The sequence below is a fragment of the Bison bison genome, unplaced genomic scaffold (genome assembly GCF_000754665.1).
Source record: "Bison bison bison isolate TAMUID 2011002044 unplaced genomic scaffold, Bison_UMD1.0 scf7180017864526, whole genome shotgun sequence".
Taxonomy (NCBI): domain Eukaryota; kingdom Metazoa; phylum Chordata; class Mammalia; order Artiodactyla; family Bovidae; genus Bison; species Bison bison.
The window spans coordinates 3,632,755-3,656,847 of record NW_011495077.1 but is presented as its reverse complement, the minus strand read 5'-3'; the positions used below and the strand labels follow the sequence as shown (position 1 = coordinate 3,656,847).

Below are 24,093 nucleotides of genomic sequence, written 5' to 3'. Positions count from 1 at the left end.
CAATATACAGCCTCGACGTACTCCTTTTCCTATTTGGAACCAGTCTGTTGTTCCATGTCCAGTTCTAACTGTTGCTTCCTGACCTGCATATAGGTTTCTCAAGAGGCAGGTCAGGTGGTCAGGTATTCCCATTTCTTTCAGAATTTTCCACAGTTTCTTGTGATCCACACAGTCAAAGGCTTTGGCATAGTCAATAAAGCTGGAATAGATGTTTTTCTGGAACTCTCTTGCCTTTTTGATTATCCAGTGGATGTTGGCAATTTGATCTCTGCTTCCTCTGCCTTTCCTAAAACCAGCTTGAACATCTGGAACATCTGGAAGTTTTTTTACATAGTATTAGCCAAAGTTGGGTTTTATATTTTTAAAGCATTAAAAAAATGAAAAACAAAGAAAGAATGTGTGACCGAAACTGTATGTAGCCTGCCAATCCTAACGTACTGTCTCACCCTTTGCAGAAAAGTTTGCTGACTCCCGGGTCAATGGTGTTTATTTCCCAGAGTGGTTAATTTATTAGGGTTTGCAAAATTGTGATATCATCTCATTATTTAATTATTAGGTGGACTGCCTCCATAAACAGAAACTTATTTGGTGAATTTGATTCCCATCAGAACAATTTGATCAGGAAAAACACTAAATTACATGCCACTTTTTAAAAATAATGGTTTGATTCTGTAATGTTCTCCAAAGTTGACCAATTAGTGCTTTTGTTTGTTGGTATTATAAAGTAATATGCTTAGTCCTTCAGTCATGTCCAACTCTGTGACCCCATGGACTGTTCCCCACCAGGCTTCTCAGTCCATGGGATTCTCCAGGCAAGAATACCAGAGTGGGTACCCATTTCCTTCTCCAAGGGATCTTCCCAACCCAGGGATTGAACCCAGGTCTCCTGGGTTGCAGGCAGATTCTTTACCATCTGAGCCATTGGTACCCAGCATATCTTAGTGTTTCAACTTTTTATGTAATTATAGTGACTGATGCTTAAGTGTCCCATGTTTGGCCAGTCTTGAGTCTTTGGGGATGATCAATCGCTTTATGTTTTCTGGTGTGACTAGATGTTGCAGATTCATCTCATGTGCCAGTTGCAAACCTGGAATTAACCAGTTTTTTTTTAAATGTTTTGTGTGAAAAAATGGAATTTAGAGGCCACATCTGTGTATGGAAAGTATTTATTGCTACTGAGCTGAGCATTGTCACCAGTCCTTTTCATGTGAAGTGTTATTAGGAAATAACATATTTTTTAAATAAATAAAATACAAATTCATGTTGCACACAAAACAGAGGAGTACATGGCTTTTACTTAATCTTACTGATTTTACATCTGTATTGCTTCCACACTGAGATGAGAATCTTGTTTTTTGTAACTCAGTGAATTTACTCATTTGCTTTATTCCAACACACACACACACAGACACCACCCACCCCCCAACTCTCCAGCCCTGTTCCCAGTCTCAGTATCAATATCAACTGCAATAAAATGGTTACTAAAACAGTTTAAATTGTGTCCTAAATTCTTGACTAGTTTCTTTTTGTGTGGTTAAAAGGATAACTGGATATTTAGGTTTGTTTCGTTTCTGATTTTAATTTTTAGAGACTTTGAAATTTTATTTTTTTGTTTTTTAACTGTGTAAAATATTTACATGGTCCTAATGTCAAATCTCGGAGAAGGCAATGGCACCCCACTCCAGTACTCTTGCCTGGAGAATCCCATGGGCCGGGGAAGCCTGGTGGGCTGCTGTCTATGGGGTCACACAGAGTCGGACACGACTGAAGTGACTTATCAGCATCAATGTCAAATCTATGAAGAAGATCTATTCAGTGACATCCAACTTCAGTTCCAGTCTCCTGTAATCATATTTTTTCCTTCTTAGCTGCATTAAAAACTATGTGGATATGTATTAGTATCTCACCTTTCTTAGATAAATATATCTACTTTCTTCAACCTTGCTTTTTCACTTAATTTATCCTAGAGATCACTCCATGGTAGAATATATTCTGTCATTTTACCTATTCACCACTGCATAGTATCCCACCGTGTCCGTGTACCACGGTTTGTTCAGTGTGTCCATTGCTGGTGTCAGGATTGTTTCCATGCTGTTACTGCAGGTAGTGCTGCAGTGATGAGTCTTGCTTGTACCTGTTTTCGTATTTTGGCCGGTCTGTGGAAGGAGTAGATTCAGAGACAGGGGATTGCTGAATCAAAGGGTGCTAGATATTGCAAACCCCCTTCTCTAGTGGCCATGCCATTTTGCATTCCCATCAGCCTGTCTCATTGCCTATAGAGTATGTTGAAAACATTTGGGGTTTTGCCATTATGATAGGTGAGAAGTTGTATCTGAGTGTAGTTTTAATTTGCATCCTTATTATGAATGAGGTTAAGTATCTTTTAAAATGATAAAAGGACCATTTCAGTCTAATTCTACATCTGTGTGAAAACGGCATGTAATTATAGTAGTATAGAAAGTCATATTTTACTTCCACAAATGTATTTACAACTACTTGGTTATTATATACATGCATATATGTGGCTTCACTGTGTGTATTTTGGGGCTCATTCTTATCTTTCTGATACTGTTGGCATCTCTCTTAGATTTTAGAAGTCTTCTCTTTTTCCTCCCCTTGGTTATTTCAATCATAAATATGTCACCAAGAGATTAATAGACCAGTGAATGAAATATGAATTTGTCTATGACAACATTACAGCTTACTAATGCAGGCTTGAGTCAACAAGTCTAAACTCAGTTTATTTTTCATCAGTAAATAATACAGTTGAACAGAAAGATTCTAGAACCTCGTCTACAGACCTTGTAAGACTATCACATGAGTTTTCTGAAACATCTGCTTATTTTGCAACAAGAGCTTTACATGCATCAAGTTCTTTGCAGAAAATAGTTTTGATATTGTAAGACTCATTATTAAGGATTTGTAGTCTTAGGTTATTCTTTTTTGTATATATTTAAGTTGTTAGATTGTCCTGTGGGATTTCATAAATATTGCTTTTGTTAGTAAAGCTGCTGACAGCAAAAGCTTTCAATAAATTATTCATAATCTGTTTGTTTTCTGTGTTCAAGAATTAATGCATCTTTATGCAGGAATTTTTTTAGCTGAACTTGATAACAATTTGTAGACATATGGTGTACAGTACACTTGAATACAAATTGTAATGCTTGTTTTCAGTACGAGAAAAGTAGTCTATTAGTGATCCTTAGAGCAACATCAACTCTCCAGAACATAGCTGATTACTGAAGAATAATAGAAAAAAGCTTTAAAAAATGTGAAGTAATTAAATGTCAGAGAAATTTCTGTTCTTTAAAGATGTGGGCCACTGGATTTTATCTGTTTTGTTTACTTCCACTTGTGTACTTACTATTCTCTTTGGTTCATTGAGAACTTTAGGCCTTGTTTTACCATCTTGCTCTCCATTCCAAGTTCTGGATAACTTGTGTGTCTACTTTGCTTATTATCTTTTTAATACCATCTTCAGTACTTTCAGTACTTTAACTTCCTCATCTCCAATGACTTCTCTTTTATGCCACTTCAAATATCAGCTTCCATAACTGCATCCTACCCTTGTCACCACTCAGCAGTGCTGAAATACTGAAATTATATAACAGTCTCAGTATAGTCTCCTGTCTGTCCAGGTTTCTCACATTAAACTGGCACCATTTTTGCCCATGTCCGGTCACTCCTGTTTATTTCCTTTCCTATCTTTAGATTCCATTGACAACCAGTTGCTGATACCTTCAACTCTCCTATTTCATTGTCACTTTCTACTCATGTGCCTAGAAAGAAATCAGTTTTAAATGTCTAAACTTTTTCTTCCCTTTATTCTCCACAAAGTCATGTTCTTTTATTTGAACCTCTTTAAATACAGTTACCAACCTTAACTGGGCTCTCAGTGCAGCTGAGTAATCCAGTTTCCCCTCTCTTTGTGCCCTCTTCCTGACTGAAGCTACTTCAGGTGTTCACCACTACCTGCAGATGCCTTCTTCACATCTCCAGCCTACTCACACCATCAACAGTTGTTCTCTCCTTATGCTTAAGAGACTGTATGAGCAATTAACAATGACTCCTATAACTTTAAAGTCTTTCCTACCCAGAGTATCAATTAAGGTGTTTTATTCCGAGCATTACAGATTTTAACTAACTTGAGCAAAGAAGAAAGTTTATTAGAATGATGTTGGACAGCTTAAAGGATCAATGGAAAAACTAAAGAACCAAAGTGTCTACTATATCATTTAGATAAAAAAGGTTATTTTTCTATAAATTATCATTCTTCTCAGTTATATAATTAATTCTGTTTGAATTTTCTTGAGACCTTATGCCTAAGGATATATATGTTGCATGTTGTACAGTGTCTGATATGCTGTAATTGCCTGGACAATCAACAATCCAGTGGACTGCTTTGCTCTCAATGTTTTAACATTGCAAAAGCATCTAGGAGTAAGGACTTTTTTTTTTTTGATAAGGACATTTTTGTATATAACAGTACCATTAATCACATCTAAGAGCACATGTATACCTGTGATGGATTCATTTTGATGTTTGGCAAAACTAATACAATTACGTAAAGTTTAAAAATAAAATAAAATTAAAAAAAAAAAATTAAAATGAATATTATCTAATATACTAAAAAGTTTAAGTCACTATTCCCTATATGCTATTTGTAAACCAGGACTCAGTAAAAGTTCACTCATTGTATTTTTGTCTCTTTAGTCATTTTTCATACCACCCTTAATACTGAATTTGATCCCTCAGTTAAGGTGGTGATCATTATGTTCGTTATGAAAGTACTTTTCGTTCCTTATAGTTAATGAGTAATTTGTGGATGACACTCTGAAATTGTGTGACTATCCTTTTTTCCAGAAACCTTCACCTAGTAGTTTGAGCAATAATCAATAATGAATTAATTATTACTACAATTTTAGATTAAGTTTCTAAAAAATTTTGTTTTTAAATAGGAGTTTCTGAGTAAGTGTTAAAGAGAAGATGTTGATAGTTTAAATTCCATAATTTTTACTATTTGGATATGGTAGACTGGTTGGTTGTATTTTACAGCCAGAAAGAGCTTTGCTTTGATTCCTCACAGCTACTGTCACAATTCATAATCTTTTACTCTTTGCAGAAACAGTGCAACTTTTTTTTAAGAAAGAACTTTCTTGTTTGCTAAAAAGAATATTAATGAACAGTAGCATAGTCCATTGCAGTACTGACCAGTAGAAATGCAGTGTAAGCCATGTACATAATTAAAAATTTTAATGTGCCAATTTCCATGTACCATACCACATTAGAAAACCAAAAAGAAACAAGTGAAATTAATTTTAAGATATTTTATTTAAATATATCCAAAATATTTAAACATGTAATCAGTACAAAGTTATTTTGCGTTCTTTGTGTGTGTGTGTGCACAGTAAGTCTTCTAATATTGGTGTGTATTTTATGTATTTAGAATGTCACATTTCACATTCCCAATAGCCGCATGTCACTAAGTGACTACTGGGCAGTGCCAATATCCAACTGGATATTAGTTTAGTGGTTATGATCTTGGTCACAGGAAAGCCAGACTAACTTGATTCAAATTTTGCTTTCTTCATAGGTAGCTTCTAAAAGTGTTAGTCGCTTGTTTCCAGGTGGCTCAGTGATAAAGAATCCACTTGCCAGTGCAGGAGACGGGTTCAATCCCTGGGTTGGGACGATCCCCTGGAGAAGGAAATGGCAACCCACCCCAGTATTCTTGCCTGAGAAACGCTTATGGACAGAGGAGCCCGGTGGGCCACAGTCCATGGGATCGCAAAAGAGTCGAACATGACTGAGCAACTAATTAACAAACAGAATAGGTAGCTTCATGACTTTGGACATTATTCATTCTCTTTGTGGCTCAGTTTTCTCTTTGTAAATGAGAATGATAATTACTAATACTCGTTTTGGAGAATTGAAAGAATACAAACAAAGCATTAGAGTAACGGCTGGTACATAGTAAATATTCAGTAAATGTTAACTATTATTATTGTACCTTTAGACTTGGTCCCGTAATTACCATTTTTTTCATAGAAGTATCATTATATTTTTTAGAAATAGGACCAGATCTTGGATCCCTTGACTTCACTTCTGTATCAGGATGTTTGTTGCCCCCAGTCTCCTTTACCTCCTGTGTGGTGACTTCAGTAAGATGAACTAGATTTTCCAGGACACTTCTGCTTTCTAGTGTTTACTCCTCTAGTTACTATAATTCATTGAAATGAGTGGGGAAATCCAACTCTGCAAATCGCAATGAGTTAATAAAAGACTTATTGTTGTGATTTTTAAAAAACCCACAAAAGATTGACAGCTGTAGTAACACTGGGTTGATGTATTTCTCTTTGTAAAATCCTAAAATTCCCCTCTATTACAAAAGCCTGTGTAGTTGTAGCAATGAGATAAAATGTTAACATATGGAGTGGAGGTGATCTTGAATATTCATGATAGTTGTATCCAGTTCAGAGTTATTTAGAATGTGTTTTAGATTATCCATTTTTGCATTAGATCAGAGTAACTGTAGATGATTGCACGGGCAGTAGTTAATGAAATTTTACAAAGGACACATCATTTTTAAAAAATGTTGACAATGTACTGTGATAAAACATTTTGCAGTCAGAATACTAGTAAGTTTTTAAATACTAGTCATGGTAGAAAAGTGTGAAACATTTAACAAAGTAGTATAGAATTACAGTGTATTGATAAAACAGTGTCACCATTCACATCTTTGGGTTACACCTCAATGTTAATATTTGCATTATATTATTATCATTGAGCTTATATTTTCTTGTATAATATACAAAAATGGAACTAAAAAATTCTTGTTTCGGAAATTCAGAAGACCTTGCATCAGGTTTTGGGTGAGATATATTACTCTCAGGACAATCTTCTGGCCACAAATAACAAAAGTTGCTTATAAGATGTTTGGAGAAGGCAGTGGCACCCCACTCCAGTGCTCTTGCCTGGAAAATCCCATGGATGGAGGAGCCTGGTAGGGTGCAGTCCATGGGGTCGCCAAGAGTCGGACATGACTGAGCAACTTCACTGTCACTTTTCAGTTTCATTCATTGGAGAAGGAAATGGCAACCCACTCCAGTGTTCTTGCCTGGAGAATCCCAGGGACGGGGGAGCCTGGTGGGCTGCCGTCTATGGGGTCTCACAGTCGGACACGACTGCAGCGACTTACCAGACTTAACAGCATAAGATGTTTAGATAACTATCTAAACATGAAGATTTATATAGTTAATAGAAGTTCTGCTGCTGCTGCTGCTGCTAAGTCGCTTCAGTCGTGTCCAACTCTGTGTGACCCCATAGATACCAGTCCGTCAGGCTCCCCCGTCCCCGGGATTCTCCAGGCAAAAATACTGAAGTGGGTATAGAAGTTCTACTTAGTGTAAAAATTTTTATATCTTTCTCATCTAGTAGAATGAAAAATTCAGATTTTCCCTTAATTTTGAGCTGAAATACAAGTATTGCTAATATTGTTGGCCTGTTAGCTATTATTAATGTACCTTTCCTAAGAATTAGAGGATTTTCAGGTAATTGTTCAAAGCATTGGTGATATTGTTTGCAGGTTATCAGATAGTCTTCTTGCTGATCACATAGAAAGTTATGAAATATTAATGTTCTTTATTTATGACACTTTGAAAAGTGATAATAAAAGATTTTACAAAGGACAGATTTGAAATCATCTGAATATCAAATTTTCAAGAATGAAGCTGATCTTAAACAGTGGAAATCTGATGTTATGCAAAGCCACTAAGGATCACTAATACTTAATTTCATCTTGGCCCACCCACCCTTCAAACCTGTAGAATTCTGAAAAGTACACAAAACACGAAACAAACCAAGGTACAAAGGGCAAGAAGCATTGACAAACCAGAGGTCATTTTAATCCTCTTCTGTAGTCTAGCCTTCTAGACTAGTGGTTGTGTTGGCTATAAATAGTGTAAATATGGTAGAAGTTATGATGTAGATGACTAGGTTTAGTAATATTATAGTGGGTTGTATAGTAGGATTGCTGTTACTCAGCCTATGTGGGCAATTGATGAGTAGGCTATAATTTCTCATAGTTGGGTTTGGTTTAGTCTTCCTCAGCCTCCGATCATAATTGACAAAATTGATAGAATAAGGATTAGGTTTAGGTTGATGGATGGAGAAATTTGGTAGAGTACGGATGTAGGTGCTAATTTTTGTCATGTAAGCAGGATTAGGCCAGATGACAGGGAGATGCCTTGTGTTACTTCTGGGACTTAGACGTGGAATGGGGCTATTCCTAGTTTTATGGTGAGAGCTATTGTTATAAGTATAGATGCTGTTGGGTTGAATAATTTTATTACGGTCCATTGGCCTGAGAACATTAAATTAATGGTAACGGCTATTATTAGTAATATTGAAGCTGTAGATTGGGTTAGGAAATATTTGGTCGATGCCTTGGATAGGCCTTAAAAACAAAGTTAATTGCTGAGAAGAGCACATACAGGGCGGGGTAAAAGACTCTTTCAGAGAGAGTCGTCAGGGAAGGCCTCTGTAGAAGTGACAGTTGGGTTGAAACATGAAGAATGAGAAGGAGCTAGACCTGTGATATGAGTGGTTGTGGAGCAAGTGTTCAGGCAGAGGGAAGAGCAAGTGCAAAGACTTTAGTACGGGAAAGAAAATGGCTTGTTCAGGAAACTAAATTATGTGGCCAGAGTTTACTGAGTTAGAGTGTGATATAAGATTAGGTTGCAGAGAGGCAGGAAGCAGATCCTGTAGACTTTTTGAATGCCTTGGTAATGAATTTGGATTTTATATTAGCTGTAATAGGGAGCTGTTGAAAGATTAGGCAGAGAAGAAAGATGACCAAATTTGAGTTTTAAGATCTCTTCATGTTATTTTATACATAATTATCAAAATGTAATTAAAAATAAAAAATAAAGTCCATATTTTATGCATTACAATTTCTAAAATGCGACTGGTAAACACAGAGTTTGTAAATGTTAGCAGTTTGGGGGAAAATAGTGTAGGCTTTTGAACTATGAATAGTTACTGTTAATTGAGGACCTGTTACCTGCCAAGCAGAACGTCCCTCATAGCTCAGTTAGTTAAAGAATCCGCCTGCAATGCAGGAGACTCCAGTTCGATTCCTGAGGCAGGAAGATCTGCTGGAGAAGGGATAGGCTACCCACTCCAGTATTTTTGGGCTTCCCTTGTGGCTCAGCTGGTAAAGAATCCAGTAAAGAATCTGCCCGCAATGTGGGAGACCTGGGTTCAGTCCCTTGGTTGGGAAGATTCCCCGGAGAAGGGAAAGACTACCCACTCCGGTATTGTGGTCTGGAGAATTCCATAGACTGTATAGTCCCTGGGGCTGCAAAGGGTCAGACATGACTGAGCGACTTTCACTTCACTTCACTTACCTGCCAAGCAGTGAGGTGGGTGCTTTTACACATCTTCACAGAAATCTCCTTAAAAGGAAGCCATTATTTTATAGGGGAGAAAATTGTTTTCTAGGGGAATCAGTCCTGAATAATCATTGGAAGGACTGATGCTGAAGCGCCAATACTTTGGCTACCAGGTGTGAAGAACTGACTCGTTGGAAAAGACCCTGATGCTGGGAAAGATTGTAGGCAGGAGGAGAAGGGGATGACAGAGGAGATGGTTGGATGGCATCACCAACTCGATGGACATGAGTTTGAGCAGGCTCCAGGAGTTGATGACGGACAGGGAATTCTGGTGCACTGCAGTCTATGGGGTTGCAAAGAGTCGGACACAACTGAGCAACTGACCTGGACTGAGGGGAGAAGCAATTATTTTATAAGGGAGAAAGTTTTGAATACAGAAAGAAATTAACTAGCCCCGTCAGAGCTAGGATTTGCTACCATGTCTACCTGACTGCATTTTACTGAAGTTTTTTCCCACTTGGCTGTTTTTGCTAGGGGAAGGAGAAAGGAAGAACATTGAAGACTGAAGAAAAGGAAAGTGCTCTTACTATAATAAATTTTTATTTAATAAATCCACATATTTTTCATTTTGAAGTGTGATTGGAAAGGTAGATGCTATAAATTAGAACCATCAAATTGAATTTCTGTATTAGGACATTATGAACTTGAAAAAGAATTTCTGATCCAGGTTTGATTATAAGTGGACATTTGTTTTTTTAAATGATATATCTGTGCCGTAAAAGTTTTTCAAAACATGTGTTTATGAGTTAAAATCATCCATGTAATATTAACAGCTAGCCACTTATCTAACTTGAAATTCCCAGGAAAGGAGTTCTGCATGCTTAATAGATTCAGTTTTTGGAGGAGTTAGCTGTACAGGGCAGAGAGGGGACATTGATTGTTGTATAGGAAAACGAGATAGAAAACATTTGTTAATGCTTGAGTGTTGCCTGTTCTTAATAGATAACATTGATGTATTTGGTTGAGCCCTTAGAATGTTGAATTACTTGAACTGACTTTTAAATGTTTTAATTATAAATTGAGAACCATAAACAAGAGAACCTGAACTCTCAGGAACAAGAGTTCAGGTTCCTGAATGGTGATAGTGAACTCTGAGAGCTCAGGATGGATGAAATATGGGATTAAAGACTGACTAGATGGAATAGGACGATCAAAAGTAATGTTAAAGAGTAAAAGAAATATGAAGTCCATCGACATTAGTGTCTTAGCTTAGAGTGAAGAGATAATTTTCCTAGGATGAGTAACACTGTACAGAGCACTTATATTTGTAGGTGTATAAAAAAGTTTGCTTATCCTTCTGTTCCATATTCCTGCTGCTATCAATAACTTTGAACCTCTTTAGGCAGTAAGACAGCTAGATATCTTTTTATTTCTGCCAGTATTCGTATCCTATGTGTCTGTGTGTGTTTTTTTTTTACTCTGGGTCCAATACAATTTAAAAATAATTATTGGCTGCATAATTAAAGTATGCAGTGAGTGTTATGATTTGTTGATATTTGGGGGTAGGGGCATTTCAACTGAAATGAGTTTCTTGTGGATATTTTCCTTTCATAAGATGGAATTCCATCAAGAAGTGTGAAATATTCTATCAAAAAGTGAGGAATAGTCTATCAAGAAGTGAGAGCTATTCCATTAAGAAGTGAGAAATTTGCAGAGACTTGGGAGCATAGAAGAGATCAGATAGGATCATTAAACCTATTTCAGAATAATTTGTATGGTGACTCTGGTTATAGTAAACTAAAATTAAACAAACAAGTGGATAGGGAATCAGAACCCTGGTGAGAAGTATAGGACGGTTTTTATACAAAGTCAGCTGAGAAGTGGGTGTCTGATAACACTTCTACTGTGACAAAGGAAGAGTGGTTAAATACAGTGGTGATGGATCTTTTGAAAAATAATCCTCTGTCCTCAACAAAGGATTAATCACCACCAACAACAGAAAATTTGTTATTAAAAGGATGACAAGGATGCGTAAGCAATTGTTCATATTTTTTAAAGTAAATAATACAGAAATCCATGAAGTTAAAACCCTTCTCCCTATATGCTCTCCATCAGCAGCTCAATCCCACTACTCTCCCCGAGAGAAAACTCTGTTGACTGTTTAGTGTTTATTCTTCCAGACTTCTTCCTCTATATTTACATTTAAATATATGCACATGCACATATATACTCCTGTGTAGAAGGCAATGGCACCCCACTCCAGTACTCTTGCCTGGAAAATCCCATGGATGGAGAAGCCTGGTAGGCTGCAGTCCATGGGGTCGCTGAGGGTCGGACACGACTGAGCGACTTCACTTTCACTTTTCACTTTCATGCACTGGAGAAGGAAATGGCAACCCACTCCAGCATTCTTGCCTAGAGAATCCCAGGGACGGGGGAGCCTGGTGGGCTGCCATCCCTGGGGTCGCACAGAGTTGGACACAACTGAAGTGACTTAGCAGTAGCAGCACATATATTTTAATATAAGTGGGATCATCCTGTACACGTTTTAAAACTTAAATTTTTTTATTTAGCAAATATATGCATTTTGATAATCATTAAGTCTCAGTATATGAATATACCCTAGACTTTTCATATTGTTCCCTTCTGGGCACACTATATATAGAGAGATGAAAGTAGCTTTATTTCTGCTTAAAGAAATAACGAAACCACAAAAGTAGTAGCACAAAACAAAGCTAAATTTTTAAAAATAATCTTAGGACAAAGAAAACCTTTTAAAATATAACAGGTTTACTTTTAGGTAGTTAAAATGTATTAACTAAAAATCAAAGTAGAAAAAAGAACATTTACAAAACATGGTTATCTATGCCCAAAGATTGCTTTTAGTCACTAGGATGAATAATCCATTAGAAAAATGGACAGAGTGTCTGTATAGTGACTTTATGAAAGAAATACAGCTAGTTAACATAGAAGAAATACCTTATTACCAAAGAATCATCTCAATTTTCTCTTTTACATTCTGTAGAAAATTTCACTTTTTGAATACTAGAATTTTAAATATTTCTAAATCTCATTATAGGGTTTATAATAAAACTTCTACTAAATATTCATATCATCTAGCAAGGCTGGGTTATTTCCAGTAGCAGGGTCTTTTTTCCTAAATGGGTCAAATTTTTATTTCCTAATAAAAAATAGGTTTTATTTATTAGATATGAATATGAATTTATTGGATATTCATAGTAAAATGACTGTATTTTTGTATCATACCTAAAGGAGAAGCCACTTAAAAATAATTTTTGGACATGTTATATCTTCTTACAGAAATAAAGGAGAAAAGTTTTGTTTACCTTTGTTCTTTTTCTTTATTATTTCTATAGGATCCAGCATTCGGACATTCACTCCATTTTACTTTTTGGTGGAACCAGTGGATACACTCTCAGTTAGAGGCTCTTCTGTTATACTAAACTGTTCAGCATATTCTGAGCCATCTCCAAAAATTGAATGGAAAAAAGATGGAACTCTTTTAAACTTAGTGTCAGATGATCGACGCCAGCTTCTCCCAGATGGGTCTTTGTTTATCAGCAGTGTGGTGCATTCCAAACACAATAAACCTGATGAAGGTTATTATCAGTGTGTAGCCACTGTTGAGAGTCTTGGAACTATTGTCAGCAGAACGGCCAAGCTCACAGTAGCAGGTAAGTTTCGTTGAATAATTTATTTGTATTTTCAAGTTTTCATAAAGAGTGAATCTTGATAAAAGTGGTATTATCCTAGAGTTTTCATTAAACTGGTTACAGCAAATACACTCATTTAACAAGTATCAATTGAGCATATAATGTGTATAGGATTATGCTTGGATTTGCTCACTCTGTAGGGAGAAAACTGGAGCACTTTTTCACTTTCTAATGGTTTCAAGGTGTTATCAGAAGTACTGAACCAGCTCTTTTAATCTTTTTAACCTGGAAATGACAAAAGTTGTGCAGGAAAGTTGAGCCACTTTGATTACGAACTTTTATCCTACCCCGCATAACCATTTAGTGTGATTCTGTAAAGCTTGTAGTATAGCCAGAGACTTTGTTCTTTATGCCTTAACCAGGGAAATGATATTTAATTGGATTTTTAAAAATCTGTAGGATGTATATATGTGTGTTTGTGTGTGTATACATGTGTGTGTGTATACACATATATAAACACACACATATATACACACATATAAACGTGTGTGTGTGTGTATAGGATTCCCAGGTGACTCAGTGGTAAAGAATCCTCCTGCTAATGCAGGAGATGTAGGTTAGATTCCTGGGTCAGGAAGATCGCCTGGAGTAGGAAGTGGCAACCTACTGCAGTATTCTTGCCTGTAGAATTCCATGGGCAGAAGAACCTGGCAGTCTACAGTCCTGTAGTCCATGGGGTCGCAGAGAATTAGACATGACTGTGGGTGTTCATTGGAAGGACTGATGTTGAAGCTGAAACTCCAATACTTTGGCCACCTGATGCGGAGAGCTGACTCATTTGAAAAGACCCTGATGCTGGGAAAGATTGAGGGCAGGAGGAGGAGGGGACGACAAAGGATGAGATGGCTGGATGGCATCACCAACACAATGGACATGGGTTTGGGTGGACTCTGGGAGTTGGTGATGGACAGGGAGGCCTGACGTGCTGTGGTTCATGGGGTCACAAAGAGTCGGACACGACTGAGCAACTGAACTGAAGCATGCACGCATGCACGCATGTATGCCTATATGTGTGTGTATGAATGAAGAGTAGAAAAGTTGTAAAGAGAAAAAGGTCACTCTCTTTTAGAGCATTCCTATTTGAAGAATGTTGGAAAGTGTAATAGCAATTAAAGATCTAGAAGAGTAAGCTATGTTTCCTAAAGAGTTGTAGTGGACAAACAATCAGATCATTGTTTCTACACTTGAGAATCGGATGAAGTAAGTTCTTGTAAAGGGTCACATTGTACAAAAATTGTTTTATCTTTGGCTTATATTCTCACCTTGGTGAAATGTGAACATGTGAAAAAAGAGTATGTCTGAGACAGTAGTTTCCTATCTTATTCCCATTCCAGAGTCCCCCATCCCCTGCTCACTCCAGGTTGTATTAATATTTGCTCATTCACTCAGTATATGATGGCTCTTTTCTTCTTTGGAGCCAAATACTCAAAGTTGAATTTGAGTGTGATGTATAGCCACTGTAGTTATTTCATAATCACAGATTGAGGATTGGGGGGAAAAAAAAGAATCGGGCCTCTTGACAATTTGCCTTTTCCTTTTTTTCTTCTTTCTTTTAAAAATCTTTTTTTGCCAGGCTCTTTCCAGTTGTTGAAAAATAAGTTAGCATTATGACTGACTGACTCTATAACTCACGTTCTTGAACTGGGCTTTTAATCTTGACTCATTCCTCTCAGCTGTCCCCCACATCCAGTCACCAAATCCACTGAATTCTGCTTCCTAATTTCTCGGTATTTGATTCACAGGCTTCTTCCTGAGGCTACTCCTGGTCATCCCTCAGCACAGCCTAGTAACTACCTGACATCTTGTTTTTTCCCTTGTCTTACCCATCTCCACTCTGTGGTCAGAGGACTCTTTCTCACCCTTCAGTGACTCTAATGTAAACTGCATCAAGTTAATGGCTGGACTCTTTAACAGGCTTCTTGAGTCCTTTCATGAGCTGGCCTCCACTTCTCCAACTTGATTTCTTAGCACTCTGCCCCCACCATCACCACCCTCCCCTCATTTAGGCTCTAGCATATTCACTTCCCTTTCATTCTCTGCCTCTGGCCTTTGCTTATGGCTTCCTCACTGCCTATTAATCCTATCCTCTACCTTTTCTTCTCTTTCTTCTCCTCTGGTTCATTCTTCCTTTTAGCTTTCATATCCTTTCAGTTCAGTTCAGTTCAGTCACTCAGTTGTGTCCAACTCTTTGTGACCCCATGAATCGCAGCACACCAGGCGTCCCTGTCTATCACCATCTCCCGGAGTTCACTTAAACTCATGTCCATCGAGTCGGTGATGCCATCCAGTCATCTCATCCTCTGTCGTCCCCTTTTCCTCCTGCCTCCAATCCCTCCCAGCATCAGAGTCTTTTCCAATGAGTCAACTCTTTGCATGAGATGGCCAAAGTATTGGAGTTTCAGCTTTAGCATCATTCCTTCCAAAGAAATCCCGGGGTTGATCTCCTTCAGAATGGACTGGTTGGATCTCCTTGCAGTCCAAGGGACTCTCAAGAGTCTTCTCCAACACCACAGTTCGAAAGCATCAATTCTTCGGCACTCAGCTTTCTTCACAGTCCAACTCTCACATCCATACATGACCACTGGAAAAACCATAGCCTTGACTAGACGGACCTTTGTTGTCGAAGTAATGTCTCTGCTTTCGAATATGCTATCTAGGTTGGTCATAACTTTCCTTCCAAAGAGTAAGAGTCTTTTAATTTCATGACTGCAGTCACCATCTGCAGTGATTTTGGAGCCCCCCAAAATAAAGTCTGACACTGTTTCCACTGTTTCCCCATCTATTTCCCATGAAGTGATGGGACCGGATGCCATGATCTTCATTTTCTGAATGTTGAGCTTGAAGCCAACTTGTTCACTCTCCACTTTCACTTTCATCAAGAGGCTTTTGAGTTCCTCTTCACTTTCTGCCATAAGGGTGGTGTCATCTGCATATCTGAGGTTATTGATATTTCTCCTGGCAATCTTGATTCCAGCTTGTGCTTCTTCCAGCCCAGCATTTCTCATGATGTACTCTGCATATAAGTTAAATAAGTAGGGTGACAATATACAGCCTTGACGTACTCCTTTTCCTATTTGGAACCAGTCTGTTGTTCCATGTCCAGTTCTAACTGTTGATTCCTGACCTACATACACATTTCTCAAGAGGCAGGTCAGGTGGTCTGGTATTCCCATCTCTAGGAAGCATTTTTGACTCAATATTTAAGTAAACAGGTTATTTTAATACAAAACCAAAATTCTTTTGCTGCAAACAGGATTCTGTAGGAGAGTTTAATATGCTTTTGGTCTGGATATCAGGAGGAAATAATATCTAAGCTAAGAGATGAATAGAAGTTCTTTTTAATAGTTGCATAGTATCCCTTATGTTTGTATATATTGTACTTTATCTAAACATTCCCTTTTTGTCAAATACTGTAACATAGTGAACAAATTTTGTTAGTCTTTATTTCTGTAGTATAGACTGTTAGAATTTGTAATTCTACTAATAGCTGGATCATAGGGTATACTTTGTGTGTATATGTCATTTAAAAAGATAGCACTGAACTGTTTGGCAGTTTCTCAGAGTGTTAACCATAGAATTACCATATGACTGAGCAGTTCTACTCCTAGGCATTAAGAGACATGAAAAGATATGTCCACATAGCAGTTTGTACATGAATATTCATAGCAGCATTTTTTGTAATAGCCAGAAAGTAGAAACAGCTTACATGTCTATCAAGTGATGAATGGATAACTACAATATAGTTTATTCATATATGGAATATTATTCAGCAATAATGAGGAATGAAGTGCTGATATATATATATATATATGTTCAGTTGCTCAGTCGTGTCCGACTCTTTGCGACCCCATGAACCATAGCACGCCAGGCCTCCCTGTCTATCACCAACTTGCGGAGTTCACCCAAACCCATGTCCATTGAGTCAGTGATGCCATCTAACCATCTCATCCTCTTTCGTCCCCTTTTCCTCCTGCCTTCAATCTTTCCCAGCATCAGGGTCTTTTCAAATGAGTCAGCTCTTCACATCAGGTGGCCAAATATTGGAGTTTCAGCTTCAACATCCGTCCTTCCAATGAACACCCAGGATGGACTCTCCTTTAGGATGGACTGGTTGGATCTCCTTGCAGTCCAAGGGACTCTCAAGAGTCTTATCCAACACAACAGTTCAGAAGCATCAATTCTTTGGTGCTCAGCTTTCTTTATAGTCCAACTCTCATATCCATACATGACTACTGGAAAAACCATAGCCTTGACTACATGGACCTTTGTTGACAAAGTAATGTCTCTACTTTTTAATATGCTGTCCAGGTTGGTCCTAACTTTCCTTCCAAGGAGCAAGCATCTTTTAATTTCATGGCTGCAATCACCATCTGCAGTGATTTTGGAGCCCCTAAAAATAAAGTCAGTCACTGTATATAGTAACATGAATAAACCTTAAAAGCAGTGTGATAAGTGAAATAAGTCACTCACAGAAGACCACATATCATATGACTTTATATATATGAAATGTTCAGAATAGGCAAATATATAGAACCAAACAAAAGGTAGATTGGTGGTTTTCTAGGACTGGAGATGGGAGGAATAAGGGCATGGAGTGGGTGGGAAAGGGGTGAGTGTAAGAAATGGGAATGCCTGCAAGCGAATACAAAGTTTGTTCGGGGATGATGAAAGTGTTTGAAAATTAGATTATAGTGATAGTTGCAAAACTGGGCATATACTAAAAACAATTGAATTGTGTACTTTAAATGGTACCTTTTAAGGTATATAAATTGTAGCTCAATTAAACTTTTTTTAAATGTTGCCAAAAAAAAAAAGGATGCTGCTGCATTGCCATTTTGAAAGATTATTGATTAGAGTTCTTTGTTTGCAAGGAATAGAAACTGGCCAAGTCAAATAAAGAAGAGGAACTTTTGAAAACCTACTAAGTTGATAGCTCATAGAATTAAATGTGAGAGGTCATTTTCCCTGGGCTGTCTCATCTCTGCACACCAGAAATTTTTCTTTGACTGTCTGGGCAGTACTCTAGCTGTGGGTATTTTGTGCCCGAAGGTGGGATGACTGGGTAGTCTAAATACAGACACTGTTAATCCCATCGTGTCAACCTCATATCTCACTCCCACTCTCCTTCTGCAGTTCTCCAGAGGCAGTAGGACAAACTGGTCTCCCACTTGTGAGCACAGGAAGCCGCAGCATTTTCTGCCTCGATATGTCAGTTACGAGTTTCTCCATCTGCTTTCCCTATCCAGAAACTTTTTGAAATCTCTTGTCTGCCAACTCCACATATGTTGTTGTGGGTTTGTATTTTTAAAAATTACTCATTTTCATGAGAGCACAGGAGGGAGAATATTTTGACTTTTTAAAAATAAAACTGGTTCTTGGTTTTATTTGATTCCTTTTTCCTGTTTTATTAGTTTCTGTGTTTATCTTTGTTAATTCTTCAAATTTTCTAATTTCTGAAAAGTAGATATTTGGCTAATTATGTCTATTTTTTTCCTTCAAAAGTCCTCTTAAAATAAAAAGATAAAAAATTGTAGCAGGGTTAGACACTTTTAAGAGTATTATTTCCATATGGAGTAATTGACCATCATAGAACTGGAAAACCTGAAATTATGTTTCTGATAATTTAATTTGTTTCTTTAAGGAAATGTTTCTTTAAAGAAACATTTTGTTGCAGTCTGAGCATGTTAAAGTCACTTAATTTTTTTTTAATTTTTATACAATTTTTTTTTCCCCTTGGCAAAAACAAGATTATTGAAGAAAGAATGGAAAGAACACCTTAAGGAAGAGGTGGACCAAGCCAAGAGAGGCTCTGGCCTCATTTTTATATAATTTTTAGAGGTTACTTTCCCTGATAGCTTAGTTGGTAAAGAACCCGCCTGCAGTGCAGGAGAACCCAGTTCAATTCCTGCATCAGGAAGATCTGCTGGAGAAGGGATAGGCCTGTATTCTTGGGCTCCCCTTGTGGCTCAGCTGTTAAAGAATCCACCTACAATGCTGGAGACCTGGGTTCGATCCCTGGGTTGGGAAGATCCCCTGGGGAAGGGAAAGGCTACCCTCTCCAGTATTCTGGCCTGGAGGATTCTATGGGCTGTATAGTCCATGGAGTCACAAAGAGTCAGATCAACTGAGTGACTTGCACTTTCACTTCCATTTACAGTTATTATGAAAATGATTGTCTGTATTCCCCGTGTGGTGCGGTACATCCTGGAGCCTGTCTTACACTCAGTAATTTGTACCTCCCCCTCCGTTGTATCACACCCCATATTTGCCTCCCATAACCACTAATTTGTTCTCTATATCTGTTCCTAACCGTTACATTCTGTGGCATCTGCAGAGTATTTATGACTATTTTTTTGGTTAATATTTTATTTTGAAATAATTACTAATTTGTGGAATTGTTGCAAGAACAAAACCAAGAAATCTCATATATTCTAAACTCTTATTACCCAATTGTTAACATGTTACCAAATTTGCCTTATCATCTAATATCTGCATACCCACATAAAATTTTTTCTGACTCATTCAGGGTGATTTGCAAATGTTACCCCAGCCTGAATTCTTTTGTTTATATTTCCTAAAAACAAGAACCTTAGTAAACATCCATTGATATTAGGAAATTAACCTTAATAAAAAATACTATCATTTAATTGATAGGTACAATTCAGATTTCACTGGTTATCTCAGTAATGTTCTTAATAGCAGAAAAAACAAAAGCGAAAACTCTGCCCCAGCATCCCTCTTCCTTTCCAGTCCTGGATTACAAGTTTAGTACTTAGTCGTTCTCTCTTTAGATTTTGACAATCTCATATCATTATTCAGTTCATCCTTGTCTCATTTTGGATTTTCTAGTTTTCCTCCATGAATGGATTCAGGTTTTGCATTTTGGGGAGGAATGTCACAGAAGTGATGCTGTATTCTTAGTGCATCATATCAGAAAGCATGTGGTGTTTTGTTCCATTACTGGTAGTGTTAGCTTCTATTACTTGGTTAAGATTGTCTGTACTATGTCTCTCTACTCAAAAGTTAATAAATATTTTGTACTTTTAAGTATTTGGAGAAGATATAATTTGATACTCTATCAACATCCCTATTCCTCTTCCAACTCTCACTTAGTAGTTTTAGCATCCATTCTTCATTCTTTGCTGCATTAATCATCATTATCCCAGAGTTAGCCAGAGGGAACTCCTTTTGTCTGACTTCTGTGTCCTTTGGCTATGTCCGCTTTAGTCTTTGGGTACTTCCTTACTTTCTGTCACAATGTGTTCCAGACTTATATTTCCATACTGTAGTCCTAGAATCAGCCATTTATCCAAGAAGCATTACTTCCTTTAGGTGGAGAATAGTATTTTAGAAATCATGATCAGGTCACCGTATATATTCATTGTTACTGGAGTAAGATTGATTCTGGGCTCTTTCTGGACAGAGCTAGGATGTGTGTGTGTGCGTACGTATTTGTGATAACTATAGGTGAAATGTATATATATAGATATTTGTACCTTGTTTTTTCAACCATGAGGAATCTGACTCCAGTAATTCCTAGTACATTATTCACTTGATCTGTATCCCTGTATGTAGCCAATTTCCTGACCCATGGACCTTCTTTTTAAACCTGGTTCCACTATACTTGTGGCCAAACAGGCTAACTTGCTCCTAGTTCCATGACTAAAGTAATATTTAACTACATTTTATTTTTTTTCCTTTTCTTCATTGTCCAGGTCTTCCAAGATTTGCCAGCCAACCAGAGCCTTCTTCAGTTTACGTTGGGAACAGTGCGGTTCTGAATTGTGAAGTTAATGCAGATTTGGTCCCATTTGTGAGGTGGGAACAGAACAAACAGCCTCTTCTTCTGGATGATAGAGTTATCAAACTTCCAAGCGGAACGCTAGTTATCAGCAACGCAACTGAAGGAGATGGGGGACTCTATCGATGCATGGTTGAAAGTGGTGGGCCACCAAAGTATAGTGAGGAAGCTGAATTAAAAGTTCTTCCAGGTATTAATTCATTATCAGGATTGATGGTTTTATATTTGTTAATGGGTAAAAATTGTCCTGTTAGAATTTTTTTAAATAAACATGGTTACAGGTGTGGTATGACATATTAATGCCAGCGTAAAGAGTTTCAGTTTCTTGCAGGGAGAGAGAAGAAGAAAACATACCGGAAAGATCGTCTCTAGTGAATAGATTGGTCAGTAAATATTTACAAAGCAATAAAGTACAGTCAGTATCTTTGGCATTCTTCTTGGCTAAACAAACATTAGCTCTGTGTCTTTTGTCAAAGCTCTGTCTTTTTCTGTCTCCTCCAGTAATACACTTTTTACAGTTCTCATACCTCCTTGTGATAGTTAAGTCTTTTTAGTTATAAGAATCACAGACTTACTAAGGCTAGTTCATATAAGGGATGGGCAGAATAGTAACTGTTAATATAGCAGCTCTAGAGATACTGGTGAGTCAGAGGTCTTCATAATGCTCCCTCGTTTTATGTCAACTTAGCTCTTCTCTCTGTCTTTCCTTCTTTTTCTGGGATCTCATTCTTGCTGCCCTTACTGGCTTTCCTCATAATCTGTTTTGTGTGTCTTTTCTCAAATGTGTAACTTCTGCTTTCTCATGCCATCCTCTCACTTGTGGCTCATCATAGTCCCTGTAACTTCTTGGTGTTTCATGACCTTTTACCTTCTGTTCCAACTGCTGTATTTCATATTTCTTATATTTCATATCTGAGTTTATGAATATAATTGGACCATTCCTACCTTGTTTGGACAGTTTATATATATATATGTATATATATATATATATATATAAAATGATTGTGTACAGTTTTTTTTAGCCCATGGATTGGCTTGCAAAGGGAGGCCAACATTATGAGCAACCACTCTTGAGAGTATTTCTGATGGCCCTTGAACCGATTTTTTATTTAATGCAGTTTCTTTCTTTGTCATCATCATTCTTGTCCTTATTGTTCCTCAGTGTATTTTCAGCTCAGCAGCCACAGTTCTCTTTTAAGATGTTTATTAGATCATGTCACATGTTTGCTCAAAGCCTCCTAATAGTTTCCCATCTCAGAGTAAATGTTAAAAGCCCTTGGACTGTAAGGTTTTGTATAATCCTAATGCCACTTCCCTCCCCATCTCTCTTCTTACATCTCATACCCATCTCTCCCTCACTGTGTGACTGTTGGCATCTGACATTTTTAGAACACTGCAAACATGCTCTTGCTTTAGAGTCTTTCTGCTTATCGTTTTCTCTGCCTGCATCCTCTTCCCTCAGATAGCTCTGCTTGACTCACTGTCTTACCTCTCTGCTCAGATATCATTTATCAGTGAAGCCTTCCTTGACCACTGTTTAAGACAACAGTCTTCCATTTCTGCCCCAGTGCTTTCTCCCCCTGCATTTTACTTGAGAATATATCACCATCTGACACACTATATCTTTTATTTGTTGTCTCTCTCCCCTTATTAGTATGTAAGCTCAACTAGGGCAGAGAATTTTGTCTGCTACTGAGAATGGTAATTGGCACACAGAAGCCAATAAATATACAGATTTGTTTGTTTCAATAAAAACTTGAAAGTGAAAGTGAAGTCACTCAGTCGTGTCCGACTCTTTGCAACCCTATGGACTGTAGCCTACCAGGCTCCTCCGTCCATGGGACTTTCCAGGCAAGAGTACTGGAGTGGGTTGCCATTTCCTTCTCTAGAGGATCTTCCTGACCCAGGGATTGAATCCCGGTCTCCCGCATTATAAGCAGATGCTTTACTGTCTGAGCCACCAGGGAAGTCCTAGTTCAAGGTAGGAAAAGAAAGAACTAGTGCTCTATAGCAATGTCTTCCAACCTACTTTCTGACTTGCTTTTATATAGAAGAGGTCTTATTTCATGGCAGACAGAGGTGATATTTTTTCTCTGAATCTGTGTTATCAATCACAAATCCTCCAAACCAGGTTGAGGTAAATAAGATTCTTGGTGTCAAAAGATGAACCACCATGAAATATCTGAAACAAAAAATACAGATTGTTTTGTTTACCTAAGGGAGAGCTATGTTTGTAAAGCATAGTCATCTTGAATAATGCAGACTGCTAATATCCTGTGAAATTTTTTGAAAGGCATTGTTCTTGGTTAGGAGACTGGGTCAGGAAGATCCTGTGGAGAGGGAAATGGCAACCAACTCCAATATTCTTGCCTGGAGGATCCCATAGGCAGAGGATCCTGGCAGGCTACAGTCCATGGGGCCACAAGAGTCAGACATGACTTAGCGACTAAACCAACAGTCTCCTATAAAATTTTTTGAAAGACATTGTTCTTAGTGTGTTGGTTAGGAGACTGGGATGGGTTGATGTCAGTAATAGAAACATGTTTTATCATTGGTTACAGAGATGAGAACAATGTCAGCCTTAGAAGCAAGGGATTCCACCACTGAATGGCTAATAACTTTTAGAGGCATTGGATAAACTCATTGGTTGGCTTTCAAAGCATGTTCACTGAAGAGAGTTGTGCTGAACTATTAGACAATGTTTTGTTACCATGACTACAGAACTGTCATCGATTAGTTACACAAGTTTAAAGCCAGCTCTGGTGGTTGTCAAAATGGTTATAGAACATGTTTTCCTAAGAGTTTGGAGCAAAGAATCTCATCTCTGCCTGAGAACAGTCTTTCTTTTCAAGGTTCGATGCACGATACTGGATGCTTGGGGCTAGTGCACTGGGACGACCCAGAGGGATGGTATGGGGAGGGAGGAGGGAGGAGGGTTCAGGATGGGGAACACATGTATACCTGTGGCGGATTCATTTCGATATTTGGCAAAACTAATACAATTATGTAAAGTTTAAAAATAAAATAAAATTAAAAAAAAAAAACAGTAGAAAGATGGTACTGATGAACCTGTTTTCAGGGCAGCAGTGGAGACTCAGACATGGATAACAGACTTATGGACACAGTGGGGGAAGGAGAGGGTGGGATGAATTCAGACAGTAGCGTG

General features: G+C 37.7%; 1 protein-coding gene across 1 annotated transcript in view; it reads left to right on the top strand.

Annotated features, from left to right (window-relative positions):
• The window catches only part of NEO1 (neogenin 1), a 240,744-nt gene that overhangs the window by 62,354 nt on the left and 154,297 nt on the right, over nt 1–24,093 (top strand). The window contains exons 4-5 of the mRNA XM_010831422.1: nt 12,770–13,087; nt 20,842–21,117. Coding sequence (XP_010829724.1) covers nt 12,770–13,087; nt 20,842–21,117 — 594 coding nt within the window. The remainder of the gene's footprint in view (nt 1–12,769; nt 13,088–20,841; nt 21,118–24,093) is intronic.